Source organism: Gymnoscopelus braueri (genome assembly GCF_963280865.1).
Source record: "Gymnoscopelus braueri genome assembly, chromosome: 10".
In the NCBI taxonomy this organism is placed as follows: domain Eukaryota; kingdom Metazoa; phylum Chordata; class Actinopteri; order Myctophiformes; family Myctophidae; genus Gymnoscopelus; species Gymnoscopelus braueri.
The window spans coordinates 25,780,693-25,795,368 of NC_137611.1; the positions used below are offsets into that span (position 1 = coordinate 25,780,693).

At 40.7% G+C, this 14,676-nt stretch overlaps 1 protein-coding gene across 1 annotated transcript; it reads left to right on the plus strand.

The window, feature by feature from the left end:
• The first annotated feature begins 9,836 nt into the window (after positions 1–9,836).
• snai2 (snail family zinc finger 2) lies at positions 9,837–12,483 on the plus strand. Its single transcript, XM_080440776.1, has 3 exons — positions 9,837–10,054; positions 10,329–10,850; positions 11,560–12,483. Exons 1-3 carry the CDS (start codon positions 9,976–9,978, stop codon positions 11,739–11,741), a joined length of 783 nt encoding a protein of 260 aa, XP_080296902.1. The 5' UTR covers positions 9,837–9,975; the 3' UTR covers positions 11,742–12,483.
• The last annotated feature ends 2,193 nt before the right edge of the window (positions 12,484–14,676 follow it).

Consider the following 14,676-nt stretch of genomic DNA (forward strand, 5'->3'; position numbering starts at 1 on the left):
AAAAAGGTTGATAATCACTGCTCTACATTGCTTGGTTCTGGGGCTAATATGTGAGAAATGTGCCTATGGTCATCCTCACAGTGGCATTCTATACATCCTCTCCAGGGTGACTGTTGGGAGGAAATAGAAACTGGAAATAACTAGAAATACTGCATCGCCATTGTATGCCTCCGCCAACCAGTTGCTGTTTGCATCCATGTCTGCCCAGACACATACACAGGTAGTAGTGAATGAAGAGTGAAGACCTTGAAGGATTCTAATGAACGTGTTTTGTGAGCTCACATTGACCTTGACCTTTGACTACCTACTTCTAATCAGTTCATCCTTGAGTCCAAGTGGACATTTGTGGCAAATGTCATGAAATTCCCTCAAGGCATTCCTGAGATATCACGTTCACAATGTAAGGACGGACAGAAGGATGGATGGACGGTGTACAATCTGAAAACATAATGCCTCCGGCCACGGCTGTCCATCAGCGGAGGCATAATAAATGTGTACAGGGAGCTCAGTTGGGTTCCAGTTCAGATTTTCACCAAAAAAATGTTTATGTTATGTTACAGTATGATTGAAAAACCACCGCACCTCCATCCGCGGCCGGGCTAAAAAAGCCGAACGCCGACCGTCCGTCGAATGCCGACGGCGAAATAAGCTTGCGACGAGCTCGCAGATCGGTAAGCCCCGCCCAGCCAGGGCGTGGCTGTCGGCCGTGATAAGAGTGTTCGGTTTATACCGCGGCAATATCAAAGCCTCTCGCTCCGTCTTGTGCCGAAAAACTCAATGGTTTTCCAATCATACAGTAACATATACTGTATATAGTGAAAAGCACATGCAGTATGCATTCACCATCAATAGTACATGTGGCATACAGAAAATACTATACACTTTTACTGGGACTCTTTTTTTTTTTTGGCTTTCTTTTTCTTTTTCTGATCATCCAACATTTCCAACACTTTCCTGTCTCCATTCTCCAGGAAGAGCTCAGAGAGCATCATAATGAGCACAATAAGTCCTACCATGGTCATAATGAGTCACTGAACTGCCTCACCCCATTGAATGAGAAATAAATTGGAGGGAGGCTTCATTCTCACTTTCAATAGAGTGACAAGTGGTGAGATTCAGAGTGTAATCTCTGAATATTCATGGGTTCATGGTTCTAGCCAGCGGGTTACACTAGTAGGCAGAGAACAGCGCTTTGAAAGTGTTAACATAAATAATTGATCTCTATGTGTACATTCACTGATTCTAGGTATGCTTTAGGATACTTCTCAATTAAAGAAAGTTATGCAGTCAGCATTTTTTAAATGTAAAGACACTGACTTTAATTTAGATATGTAACTCACATTAGCGACAGTACTCATGTTTTAATATTCCTGTAATTATTAACCACATACATAGCAATTGTTCTATTGTACACAAAAATGTTAACACTGATTGTCTTAAGCTCAGGTGTATGTAATCATTATGTTGATATCAATAATAACCTCATATAAATTAAGCATGTTGCTCCATCCGTGAAATTGTGTCTTTTAAATGTTAGTTCAATCTCAAAGACTTTCATATTGAATTATTTGCTAAGCTTGATTTTTATGTTTTTAGCAGTGACGTGTTAAAACATGGTGATGATGGTCAAATTCTAGAGTGAATTTTTTATGAGCGTTTTAGTCAGCCCAGACAAATTGGCCATGGTGGGAGAGTGTAGCTGGCCCGCTGGCCCATTACTGTAAGTGAAATCTCAAGTTTTGAGGTGCTTACGTTCAAGGTTAAATGTCAATTTTCTCTTTTGGGTCTCTCAAGCTACAATGTTTGGGAACCATTGCTCTATATGGTACTTGCCTATGAGATATTTTGCTATTTAAATATTCATGTAGATAATCCCTCTAATTATTTACCTATTGACTTTTTAACCCTTTAAGACCTGGAACGCATCTGTGTCATTTTTAGATTTGGTGTAAATATCTCTCTATATATATATATATATATATATATAAAGGAGAATTTTGGACTAAGGTTTTCTTACCTTTTCTATGACATTATGATATCTTAGGATGTGTTTATAGTGACAGAACACTATGCAAAAAAAACAAAAAACCTAAGTCTCGCTAGACGAGATCGAAATCTCGAGATTTCGATCTCGTCTAGCAAGACTTCTGTTTTTTTTTTTACATTGTTCTGTCATGAACGTCAGATCTCTCGATCTCTCAAAAAAAAAAAACTATTAAAATACGCGATCTAGCGCAAGGCCTATTGGCGCACGTTTTAAGCAGTGGCGGACCCGGGATGGAGTTAAAGTGGCACTATGTAAAATCTGTAAAATGGAAGAGTATTTTAATACAATATAACTTATACAATTGAGGTGGTTGTATTTTGTCTCCCTGCTCTTCTATTGAGACATTTAGATTGTGTCAAAGGTCATGTCTCACCTAGACACAGGATCTGACAAAAGATTTGACCTGATGGTCAAGATTCAATTAATCCCCTGAGTAGGCTCTATTACTGTAGCTCAATGGTAAAAATGTCAGCACTTGCGCAGGAAACCGGGTTCAAATCCGGGGTAGAAGAGGAAAGTTACATAGTGCAGCTTTAACTAGGTTAATCTCTGTGTGAATTGCCATTCATTAAAAAAGAATTCTGGAAAAGACTTGTTACAATTTCTGGCAGCCGTGAAAGATAATAATATATTGGAAAATCTTGTTCTACAGCACCTAGCCTACTGAGACTGCATTGATTAAAGTAAAAACAATGTTTTAATGAATACTGTGACGTTCCATCATGCCATTCCAAGTGTAGCCATTGACACATTGTTCATAATATTCGTATTAATAGATTACAACAATGGGTTGGCGTACTGTATCTGGGACTGCTTTGCAGAGGTCTGGAAGTCAAATCATTTCCTTCAATTCAAGTATGAATTAACTTTAACATAATTGTCCAAGATCACTTTCATTCTCAAATTCAGTCATCTCTTGGCCTTTTATCCAACAATGGCAGGTCTGCTGACAAAAACATTGGTGTCTCATTTGATCCCAGCCTGAACTTTGAGAGCCACGTTAACACACTTCATACTGTACATGTTTTTCTCATACCTCAGGAATATATCCAGGATCAGATCACATTTGAGTTTTAAAGCCACCAAGATCATGCATGCTTTTATTTCTTCATACCTTGAGTATTGCAAAGGTGTTTCAACATGTCAAAAACTAAAACCTCAGGCTTCAAATTGTACTGCTGCTAACCAGGAGAAGAGAACATTACTCCTATTTTAACTTCCCTAAACTGGTTGCCTGCCTGTTTCAGGATTTATTTTAAGATTTTGCTGGTAACTTTTAAGGCACTTCATGGGCTGGGCATAACTCCTATAAGCCTGTGCACAGCCTGTGGTCCTGAGGCAGGAACCTGCTGGTTGTTCCTGAGTCAAAGCTAAAGACAAAGGGTGACCGTGCCTTTGCTGTCAGGGCTCCTCCACTCTGGAATGACCTGCCCGAGGGGCTCAGGCTTGACAAAGCACTATATTCTTTTAAATCACTCCTTCAATTTGTATCGAATGGCGCATTTCCATAATGACAATTTTGAAATGTTATTATTTACGTTTTATTTTTCACTGCACTTTATGTTTTCATATGTTATTAACCTTGTTTTGATAAGTGCTTTATAAATTATAAATAGTTATTTTTAAATGACTTTTTGATTGATTGAATACTTTATTGGACAGAAATGCAAACGGGGTACAGTCATACATTTGGGCTAGCAGGATAACACAAAAAAAGTCCTGGGGACTTGTTTCCATTGTGGTCCTATGTTAGCATATGACATTAGCATATGGGGACCTACAGTATGTGGAAATTATGTAATGTCATTATAGGAATTGTGTAGTTAAACAGTAGGCTTGAGATCATTGTATTGTGTCACAATCTGTTCAAATCAGCCATATGACATTCTTTTTGTTCCATTTCACAAGAATCAGCTGACACGGCATGGCATTGTACAGTAGCTCCATGTGCCACAGAAATTGGAATTCATTATACCTGGTTTGCCCCTGACTTGATATGACAAGTCACCCGTAATGGCACACAGTAGTCCCTAACAAGGGACCTTTGTCACACGGCCAACCCTTCTGTGATTTAAGACATAAGGTGAACGGGTGAAGGGGTGTACACCAGAGGCATAAAATTGTCATTGGCATGTCAAAGTCAACGGAGATGTCCAGTACATCAGCCAGATTGCTCCTGACCTATGACCACTGAATGGACCTGCTGTACGCACCCAGCTCAATACTCTTTTACAATATGAACACAATGCTCCGCATGCTGAAGCCTGCATAAGAAATATACAGTACATGCAATAATGATAGTGAAAGACGGAAGAGCATAAGAAAAGCGTAGCTATATCTGATGATACTCTGTGAGCACATTTTAATGCAATTTGTCTATATCACCTATACAGTTACAATGATGATGTAATAGCCCCTATATCGTGTCAGAACTGAACTCCAGTTTATAGTTTTCAATTAAATCTAATAAGATAACTAACATAAATTACATGATGCCCTCTCTGCGAGGCTTATAAAATGCACTTCATGGGCTATGAAATAGTCCTTAGGTTGCCATATAGCTGGACATTTGCCTCATTGGTCAGGCTATTCATGGCTTATGACAGATTGAGTAGGCTGAGTACTATAGTAGGTTTGTGATAGAGACGTTAAAGATGTACAGTAGGCTACAATCTATTTATGAAGGACAGTGTCGATTACAGGCAGTACAGCCACTGTCCAACGTTTCTCAGCACCAGTATAGCTAGGGATAAAAAGGTCTGGTCTGCTGAGGAACTGCGGGTGCCTCTCCAACACTGAGGCAGTGTGAGGGTGTCTCTAGAAGTAGAAGCCGACATTTCTTTGGAAATAACACATTGTAATTAATGAAATAGTATTTAATCATCCATTATAAGAAAACTCACCCCCATAGTGGATTTATATGCTATTCATTCAGACTGCAAGCTTTTATATATTCATGGTTCATTCATTGTAGGTTACTGGTAGGCAGCCCATAGCCTAATGCGCAGTAGCCTGCAATACTAAATAAGCAGATTGCATTATCAAAAGTAAATTGCAAATGAAGATTGACTCATATCATTGCACTAATAAATAGCACCCATCTAGCCATAATAAATAACCACCTACGTCCAAACTGTACTGCACTATCAAAACGAAACCACAAAAGGTCTATAATAAACCTTAGCCTACCTGATTTTCTGGTAACAGGTGGCGATGTGTTAGGTCTATAAGATCCCTTTGGACACCAATTCCTCATGAGATGGATGGTGTCTTATTTAATTTATGCAACGGTTGCTAAAACATCTCTGCAAAATCACAATGTATCCCTTGTGGCAACACATCGCCCACACGGCATCCTGGTCCACTAACCCAGCAGCAAATGTGTGCAGAAAGAAGAAAAAAAAATTACAAACACTCCGCACTTACATGATCTTCCCATATTTCCTGTGCAGCGATGATATTTTAGGGGTTCCGTGGGTACAGTTTCACATCTCGCTTCTTGCATCGTGCGCTGCTGTGCCTGTGCTGCCAAAATGACTGGCTGGAAATCACATGCGATTTGTTTCAACGCACGCGTCCGTCAATCCACTCCCGGTATTCCGTGGTACCCCAACCAACCCGGCGCAACTCTAGTGTGGGCTACATAAATATTGGATGAATGTAGTTAGTTCGTGGGGTAAGGAAAGGACGTCCTCCCACCTACACAGTAGGCTACGGGAGGCATAATGATACTACATTTTTTTTCACAAAGCAGCGCGTTTGAGGCCAATTATTATATTTGCGTGCACTGCGGTATGAATCCATTCGGGAATAATTTATTATACCCAGGTTTATCAGCTTGCAGGTTGAGCAAACAACCCGGGAGGTTAGTGGAAACTGTAAAGATAAACGGACTGCAGAGCATTTTCAGAAATAGATTTTTCAAAGTTGCGTTTGTTTGAATGTGAGGAATACCAAAACGCTCGCCCCAAAGCACAGTCGCCCCGGGGCAAATCCGGGCGGTATTCACCTGGTATTCCTAATAGTCAGGGGATATTAGCAGAAATATGTCCAATCTTGGAATAAATTCCTTACCAAAAAAGATCTTCACCAATGTGTTTGTAAAGGTGTCTAGTAACACATCTCACAAAGACTGAAATGCAGTTTTTCCCTAGAGGAATTTTTGACAGCTGCTGAAAGTTGGGGTACCTGCACCATCACCTTATGCAGGGGGGAAAAATCAAATTTGTATTCTGTTTTAAGTAGCATGTGAGGGGCAAACTAGGGTGTTTTTATGATTCCGAATCCATTGCAAGCATTTGTTTTGCATCAAAACCACTCCTTGGGCTAAAAACGGCCCAATCTCAATGGGCTTTTTACACTAAAAGGATGGCTATGGCCGTTTTTAGCCCAAGGAGTGGTTTTGGTGCAAAACAAATGCTTGCAATGGATTCAGAATCATAAAAACACCCTAGTTTGACCCCTCACATGCTACTTAAAACAGAATTAAAATTTGATTTCTTTTCCCCGCATAAGGTTATGGTGGGTACCCCAACTTTCAGGAGCTGTCACAAATTCTCCTAGGGAAACTGCATTTCAGTCTTTGTGAGATGTGTTACTAGACACCTTTACAAACACATTGGTGAAGATTTTTTTTGGTAAGGAATTTATTCCAAGATTTTTTTAATATGCCCTGACTATAAACGTAACCTCAGTAAACTATGCCTAAACCTAACCTTATTCCTAAACGTAAACTCAGTAAAACGGTACCAAAACCTAACATTATTCCTAAACGTAACCTCAGTAAACTATGCCTAAACCTAACCGGCGTATTCCTAAACGTAACTTTAGTAAAACGGTGGAAACCTAACCTTCTTTCTAAACTTAACCCCAGTCATGCCTAGCCCTAAACTTATTTCTAACCTTATCCTCAGTAAAACAAATACAATGGTAGTCTACTAGAACCGCTGGTCCCCGAAGAAAATGGGTGCGAGCGTGTTTTGGGGTGAGCCTTCCGACTACCCTTGTGAGCTACAGGCCTGGTAGAATAAAGCCTATTATGATATAGCATTTTCAACACTTTTTTTAATAGAGAGAGAGAGAGAGAGAGAGAGAGAGAGAGAGAGAGAGAGAGAGAGAGAGAGAGAGTGAGAGTGAGTAGGCTACTGAATGGCAGCATCCTCAGTAGCTACATTGAACAGCTGCGTCCAGTGAGAGCCTTCCCCGCGGCCCCTGCGTGAGCAGTGTGGCAGGTGGGTGTGCAGGCAGGTGCATCTCATTTCCATGTCAGGGAAGATTCCCCTCGTTTTCCAGCTAATGCAGCTTGAAAACCTGACATTTAAAGGAGAAGTATATATAGCCTGCTGTGTAAACCTGTTAGATATGCAAAACCACTTTGATCATTCAAGTCTGATTCTTGAAACCAAGTCATTTAATGGTCAAAACCCAGTTATTCAGGATCAGTCCGTCTATTTCATAGGTCTGCGTACCTCTAACATGAAAGGCATGCAGTATTGCCTTTATATAGCAAAATGAGTGTGGATAATCATAGTGTTGGCCCATATGGTATAGGCCTTGGAATGGAGGGGTTTAGTGTATTCAGCGAGTTCACTAGCACTTAATCCCTTTCAGTTTGAGAATTTCCAGTTTACACAAGGGCTGAACAGTGGTTATCAAACCATTAATGTACGCCTCTGTAATGGATCTAATATTGCTTTGAGGAGTCATCAGACCTCAGTAAAAGGCCACTTAATGGTATAACATACTTTAGTCATGCACTGAACGGTAAACCACCAATATTTTATCACCCACTTCACCCTTCTTTGACCTGAGCAGCATATGCACACAGGACGCCATTACATTGACTGATCCATGTTATGTCAAACAATACGATTGATGCAGTGATACCTATAGTAATTACAGGAGCCCTCAGGTCTCAGATGAGGTTATCTGTGGATTATGTAAATCAATGAACTCCGTGCAGTACATACTTGTTATACCACAAGAAGATACACGCTCCTCTCCCTTGTGAATTCTTCATAGATCCTAAATGACTGTCTCTGTGATTTAGAATATGTGATGTGATTTGAGTCAGCACTTCAACTTCTTGTTTCACTTCAGTTATTGCCATCCGTTGTCATGTGGCACAGTCACATCACAGTGCATGTTCTATAATGCAGAGAGCAGTATTGAATTCAGTTTTCTCCTTGAATGCCTGCAATGAGCAGAAAAGCCCATTTTGCTTCAGTTTCATTTGGTTCGGTGAGCATGCAACATTGATTACAAAGTAATACCCATGCAGTTGGTGCACACAGCCTATACTGTAGCCTACCACCAGATCACCATAAAATACCATCACTGCTCACCCACCTACTTAACATGTGTTGCACCAATGGATGTTCACACTCATTTGAAAGCAGACCTGCTGCAGATAACTTCCCATGTCCTTTATAATCCAACCATGATGCACAAAGGAAAACTATTTGTGTTGTGTAATTATGTTTTTGCTGATAGGCTGAGCGGTTCACTTACAGTATGGCTTGCCCCCAGCCATACAGGGATGTTCATTATCTGCTTACCAAGACAATCAAGGTGCCCCATAGCTTTTCAATATTCAAAGATGATTCTTCAAGAATAATTTGTGATCTTTTGTTAGTTTTGGATCAGTCATCATTTTGGATACAGCCTACAGTCTACCCACTGAAGTGAGTTGAACACAAGGGGGCGTAGACTGATAAGTTTGCCTCCCCGTGTCCAGTGTAGCAGCAGAGGTACATGTAATTATGCTACTGACTCTAACCTCCAAGGGGAACTATGCTTAAATGTAGGCTACACTAAGATGTACATTTCAAGATCGACTACACATTTGAGCAAGGAAAAGCCATTTTTTAAATAAACATAATTAATTGAATGGACGGAGAGAGACAACAGGGCCCAATCCATTGTCTGGGCATTTGCAACTGATAAAGATATGTACAAACCTGTCTCTTCAATAGATTCGAGTGAACAACACTATTGAACGTTCCTGTATAGCAATAAATCCTACTTCTCTGGCTAAATTATTTTTAGACAGCCAGAGAAAGAATGCTCATTTTCCCCAGACCTAAGGAATGGAGCACTCATTAGCAACAACACATTTGTTGATTGCACCCTATGAATTATAAGCAGACTAGCTCATTACTACATGACAACCTATCCTCATCCCCATAATACACACCCATCGACTCACATTAAGCATAGGCACATTATGCCCAAACCATAGGCCAAAACACAAGCATGAGTGTGTGTGTGTGTGTGTGTGTGTGCGTGTGTGCACACACACACACACACACACACACACACACACACACACACTCTACACCAGCGGTTCTCGAGATGGATTCCAGGGACTCTCTGGGTTCCTTTAGGGGGGTCTAAATTGACCCTTACAAGTCTGTAACTCTGACATACAAATGGAACCAAATGGACACTAATGGGCCCTAATTAATTTGGTTCCATTTGTATACTGTCAGAGTTAAGGGGAGACCTTGAAATGTAAAAGTTTGAGAATCACTGCTGTACACACACAGCCACAGGTATAAAACAAAACACCTGTCTCACGACAGAAGAAGGTGCATCATGTTACCCCGCCCTTCACGGGCGTGCGCACGCCTAAAGGCGTATTTTAATGCTCTCTGGTAAAAGAGCAGTTTAATTGGATTGAGGATCCTGACATGTAAATGAGGGTGCGTGGCTCCTCCCATGCACCTTGATAGGGGAGTACTTACAGCCCTTTACAGCCGCCTACCCGCTGCACTGTTTCCAACAGCACTACACGATGACACTCCACTGGACTATGACTATGCAATAGGGATTTCCGTCTTAACGCAGTGACTTGACGCGCCTTGTGGCGACCGTTATATATATATTCCAAAAAAAGTTTTCCAAAAGTGTCCCATTTGTTTTCCAAGATGCCACGATCGTTTCTTGTCAAGAAACACATAAACTCCGCTAGGAAGCCAAATTATAGTGAGCTGGAAAGTCCAACAGGTAAAGTTTTGAGTTCATTCATGATACAAAGTCCTGCTTTGACTTTACAAACTGCTTTAATTTACACATGTCGTTTCAACACTTCTACATGTAAAGTCATTGATGAATAGAGGTTATCTTTTTTTATTTGTTATTATTCTCTCAAAAGTTTGAACCTGTCCTCCTACTTTGAAATCTGTGCTTCTCACTCAAGTGATGCAAGCGCAGACAGTCCTTACAAAACGTTACGAAAAAAATAAGTTTGACCCATTTTATGTTGTTATGTCTATTTCAGTATTCTTTTCACCGTACATCTACAAAGGCCTTCCACTGCCTGTCATCCCACAAGCGGAGATCCTCAGCCCGGTAGCCTACAGCCCCATCACGGTATGGACTACCAGCAACTTGCCGCTCTCTCCGCTTCCCAGTGACCTCTCGCCCATCTCTGGATACCCGTCGTCTCTCTCCGACACGTCTTCTAAAGATCTCAGCGGCTCTGAAAGCCCCAGGAGCGATGAGGACGAGCAGATCATCACCAAGCTAACAGACGCTCACGGAGTGGAAGCAGAGAAATTCCAATGTAGTTTGTGCAACAAGTCCTACTCGACGTATTCCGGACTGCTCAAACATAAACAACTGCACTGCGAAGCCCAAACGAGGAAATCGTTCAGCTGTAAATATTGCGAAAAGGAGTATGTCAGCCTTGGAGCGCTCAAGATGCACATCAGGACTCACACTTTGCCTTGTGTTTGTAAAATCTGTGGCAAGGCTTTCTCCAGACCATGGCTGCTCCAAGGACACATTAGAACGCACACCGGTAAGTTCAGTGAGTGGGTGAGTGAGTGAGTGAGTGAGTGAGTGAGTTAACCACTTGCAACCCTGCCATCCCTATTTTAGACATGTCATTATAGGTGAACATTTTCATTTTCAAACATTCTCAACAATAGTGAAAATAGCAGCTCTACAAGCTCGCAATGCTTCGCTTTGTTGTGAGCTTGTAGATCTGCTATTTCACTATTCTTGTTTGACACCACCCTACAACTAAGTATAAAAAGGGGCTGAAGTGGTTATGGGCCAACAGTGTGTATGGGGATGATATGAGGGTGTCTGGGGCCTGGGGTGATGAGCTATTGACCACTGACTGAGATTTGTGTTTATACTTCTACTGCACAATGATACACAATGAAATAAACTTGCATCAAATTCAGTGTGACTGTCAAGACAAACCACTGATCTTGAAGTAGGGGTCTCTAACCACTTTATAAAGCATAATTAGTTGTCCTGTGTAAGGCAGTGCCTTTTATACGCAAAATAACATTATTTATTTTTCACTAAATGTGGCATTACACAATAACCTCCATGCCATGTGCATTTACTTGTCAACGTGTTACAGAGAATATTAGAATAAGACCATAACATAATATGAGTTTGGAGTGAACGGTGCACAAACCCTAACCCTAATGTATTGTTCAAAACCAATATCTGCCTGTGATCGCTGACACAATCTCTCTTTTCTCATTTGACAGGTGAGAAGCCATTTTCCTGCCCCCACTGCAACAGGGCATTTGCGGACAGGTCCAATCTCAGGGCTCACCTACAGACCCATTCGGATGTGAAAAAATACCAGTGCAAAAACTGTTCCAAAACCTTCTCCAGAATGTCCCTTCTGCACAAGCATGAGGAATCTGGTTGTTGTGCAGCACACTGAACTGGGATACTGCTCCACCAGAGACCTCAGTTACTTTCCAACCCTGGAGAGCTGTCAGGGAATCACACTGAGGGTTTGTTCCAAAAATGCGGACCTTTTTCTCTATGAGTGATGATCTTTTTCATGACAGAGTAAAAATAGCTCTGTCACATGCTTCTCATTTCAAGCAGTGTTTCCGCCACTGCAATCAGTGTTGAGCTTCGTCATAGCATGTATCCACCTACCTGTGCTATTCATGCACTTTTTCTTGCATGTTTAGATAATGTGTTATACGCCTTCAGAAAATCATCTTGTAACATGTGTACTGATGTCTCTCAGTGGCTGTGTCTTAGGTTATAATGAAATTCTGTTTTTGTTTTGTAAGAACTACACAAACAGTATCAAATGGTGCATTGTTGTCAGACTAGCACACATCCAAAGGAATATTGAAGCCATTATTGCTTAGGGAACAAGAGCAAAGATGTATTTTTGGGTGAACGTATTACAACTTTTGCACAGTCATGAATCAGAAACTATTTGCCAGCACTCAAAAGAGCAATATTTTCTCCCCCAAAGTGCCTCAGTTTTACTTGGCAATTATGTATTTTTAAACAATGGTTTGCTTTTATATTTTTATATATTGAATGTAAGTGTGACTGAGATGATTGTATATAAACAGTGAGAAATGTGATACTGAATGAATGCATTTTGATACTTTGATACTTCATGTTGCTTTTTAAAATAAAAGTTCATTTTTGTATAATTCTTGCTTTCCTTTCTAAGTAATGCTTATTAAGCTCTTTTGTGGTCTCAATATCACCCAGGTTCAATAACTTAATATGATGAATGTAGCTGATTGTCCTCACAGTGAAATCTGGAGTGTTGATTTGACGCTGAAAGTGTAAAAATGTACCCATTAGGGATTTGCACACTTTATAAGTATAAAATTATCACTCCAGATTTAACTGGTCATTTGTACAACAGCATAACTCCTGCTTGGAATGGACTCATGTCATGGAGGTGTAGAAATGAAGAGTATGATGACTCAACTCTGAATCAAGGCTGAACCTGTTCCTTGTGAACCTGTCCAGACATCAAACAAACTTGAAATTTAGCACATACGGGCTATATTGATCTGCACTCACTTGTTATCCTCTTTGAGGACCTGTGGTGCTTTCTTTGCCTGAGAGACTGCAACTTTTGAATGGAAGGGTAAGGGTTTATCCCTTGTAAATATCTAACCTGTGAATTGATTGAATGTATTCTTTACCTAGTTGTTAAACGCTGCTGTTGAAGAAGTTTAACTCAGCTAAACTGCAAGCTTTTCATTCACAGCATCCATTGTGAGGAGTGAGGACATTGACATTTTCTCGCAACTGTTCTTCTTTCTTTCTTTTTTTTTTACAAAACCACATTTTCCCATTCGCTTTGACAACCCTCTTGAATTCTGGGATCCTTGCCATCGCGGATTAAATTGACTTCCTCAGGGTGTTTTCTGTTGTCTATTGTAGCCTATGCTGTCAACATACAGCAACACACAGCAAGAACAATCCCTTGAAGGACACAAGCCAAAGTTCAACTGATTATAACAAACCTCAGGTTCGCACTGATGCCCAGAAGCTGCTGACCTGAAAGACGTGATCTGACAAATAGACACTTGTTTTGCTAGCTGTGAGGGGGGCTGAACCCCCCTCTAGGTATAGCTACTCCTTAGCGTGACTCATCATCAAGCTATTCCAGGTGCTCTCACCGACTGATGTGATTGGGCCAGGTGGCTGCCGGCGCTTCAGCCTCCCTGGAAAGCAGGTGCAGCCACCGGCGCCAACGCGAACCACAGCTACAATTCCACGCTGCATGTTAGGAACCCCAGACATGATTTAATGTGGAGACATTACAAGCAGTATGTCCTATTATTCAGATCCTTTACCTCATAAAAGGCAAGTGCCATCAGGGGGGCACTCTGAACTCCAGTATTGGAGTGATAGTACACAACGCAACCCGGCGTGTTAATTTAACTCTGTCAAAATGGGCCCTAATGGGAAGAGAGGGGATGCTTATGGGTACATTTTCAAACTTTAAATTAACACTCCAGGATTTACTGTGCAGCCTTTTTGTTGTTGTGTTTCTACCTTTTTGAATTAACTAAAATACTTGTCCTTGTGTGGTTTACTGTCTTGTAGAAATATAATAATGATAATAATTTCATTGCACCGTTACAACAACTAACTGATTCCTCCATGAAACACATTTCTCCTTGACATTTAATATTTTATTGAGTTATATTGTGGTGATGGGAGGAGGAGGGTTTGTTCTTTTCCTTTGCAGCATGGCTGTTACAGGATGTGTCAAATTAATTACCTAATGGGAGTGAAAACAGTTAAAAAGCCATTCTGGTGGTGAGCAGTAATCAACCAACCTGCATAGTCCAATAGCAGGTATTCAACCATTTCTCAGTTTTAAATGAAAAAAGGAACTCCTTAATGAGGTAATTTGATCCACTGTAAACAAAAAATGTGAATGTGAGTGAATTCTTCCTAATTTAATTTACTTTCATGATTAATTACAATGAAATGATTAAAATGTGAAGTGACTTTATCATTCTGTGTGCAGCAGCTCAAATGTTGAATAACTTATTCATACACAGACAGAAAGCAGATTATAATGCCAACAATGCCACACAGTATAATCCTGAGTGTTAGTTTAACTGTCAGAGTGTAAACATTTCAAAGCTGTTTTAGAGAGACCAGAGGGTTGGAGGTGGCACTTCTTTCTTTTTTTTTTAAAGCCGACTGCTGACTTTATGGTGAATGGGGAGTATGACTCCTTTATGACCATCAAGTGGAACAAATGAAATAAAGGGCCTCTGAGGCCTGATTGTCCCAGACACTGCATGATCCACACACAGCCCTTCTCCCTAACCCTGGTACATCAGAATGGAGCTGATTGTGTATTCCTC

Coding starts and splice junctions, on each gene's coding strand:
- snai2 (XM_080440776.1), top strand. CDS start 9,976: ATGCCACGATCGTTTCTTGTCAAGAAACACATAAACTCCGCTAGGAAG. Junction 10,055..10,328: donor TGAGCTGGAAAGTCCAACAG/GTAAAGTTTTGA, acceptor TGTCTATTTCAG/TATTCTTTTCACCGTACATC. Junction 10,851..11,559: donor ACACATTAGAACGCACACCG/GTAAGTTCAGTG, acceptor CTCATTTGACAG/GTGAGAAGCCATTTTCCTGC.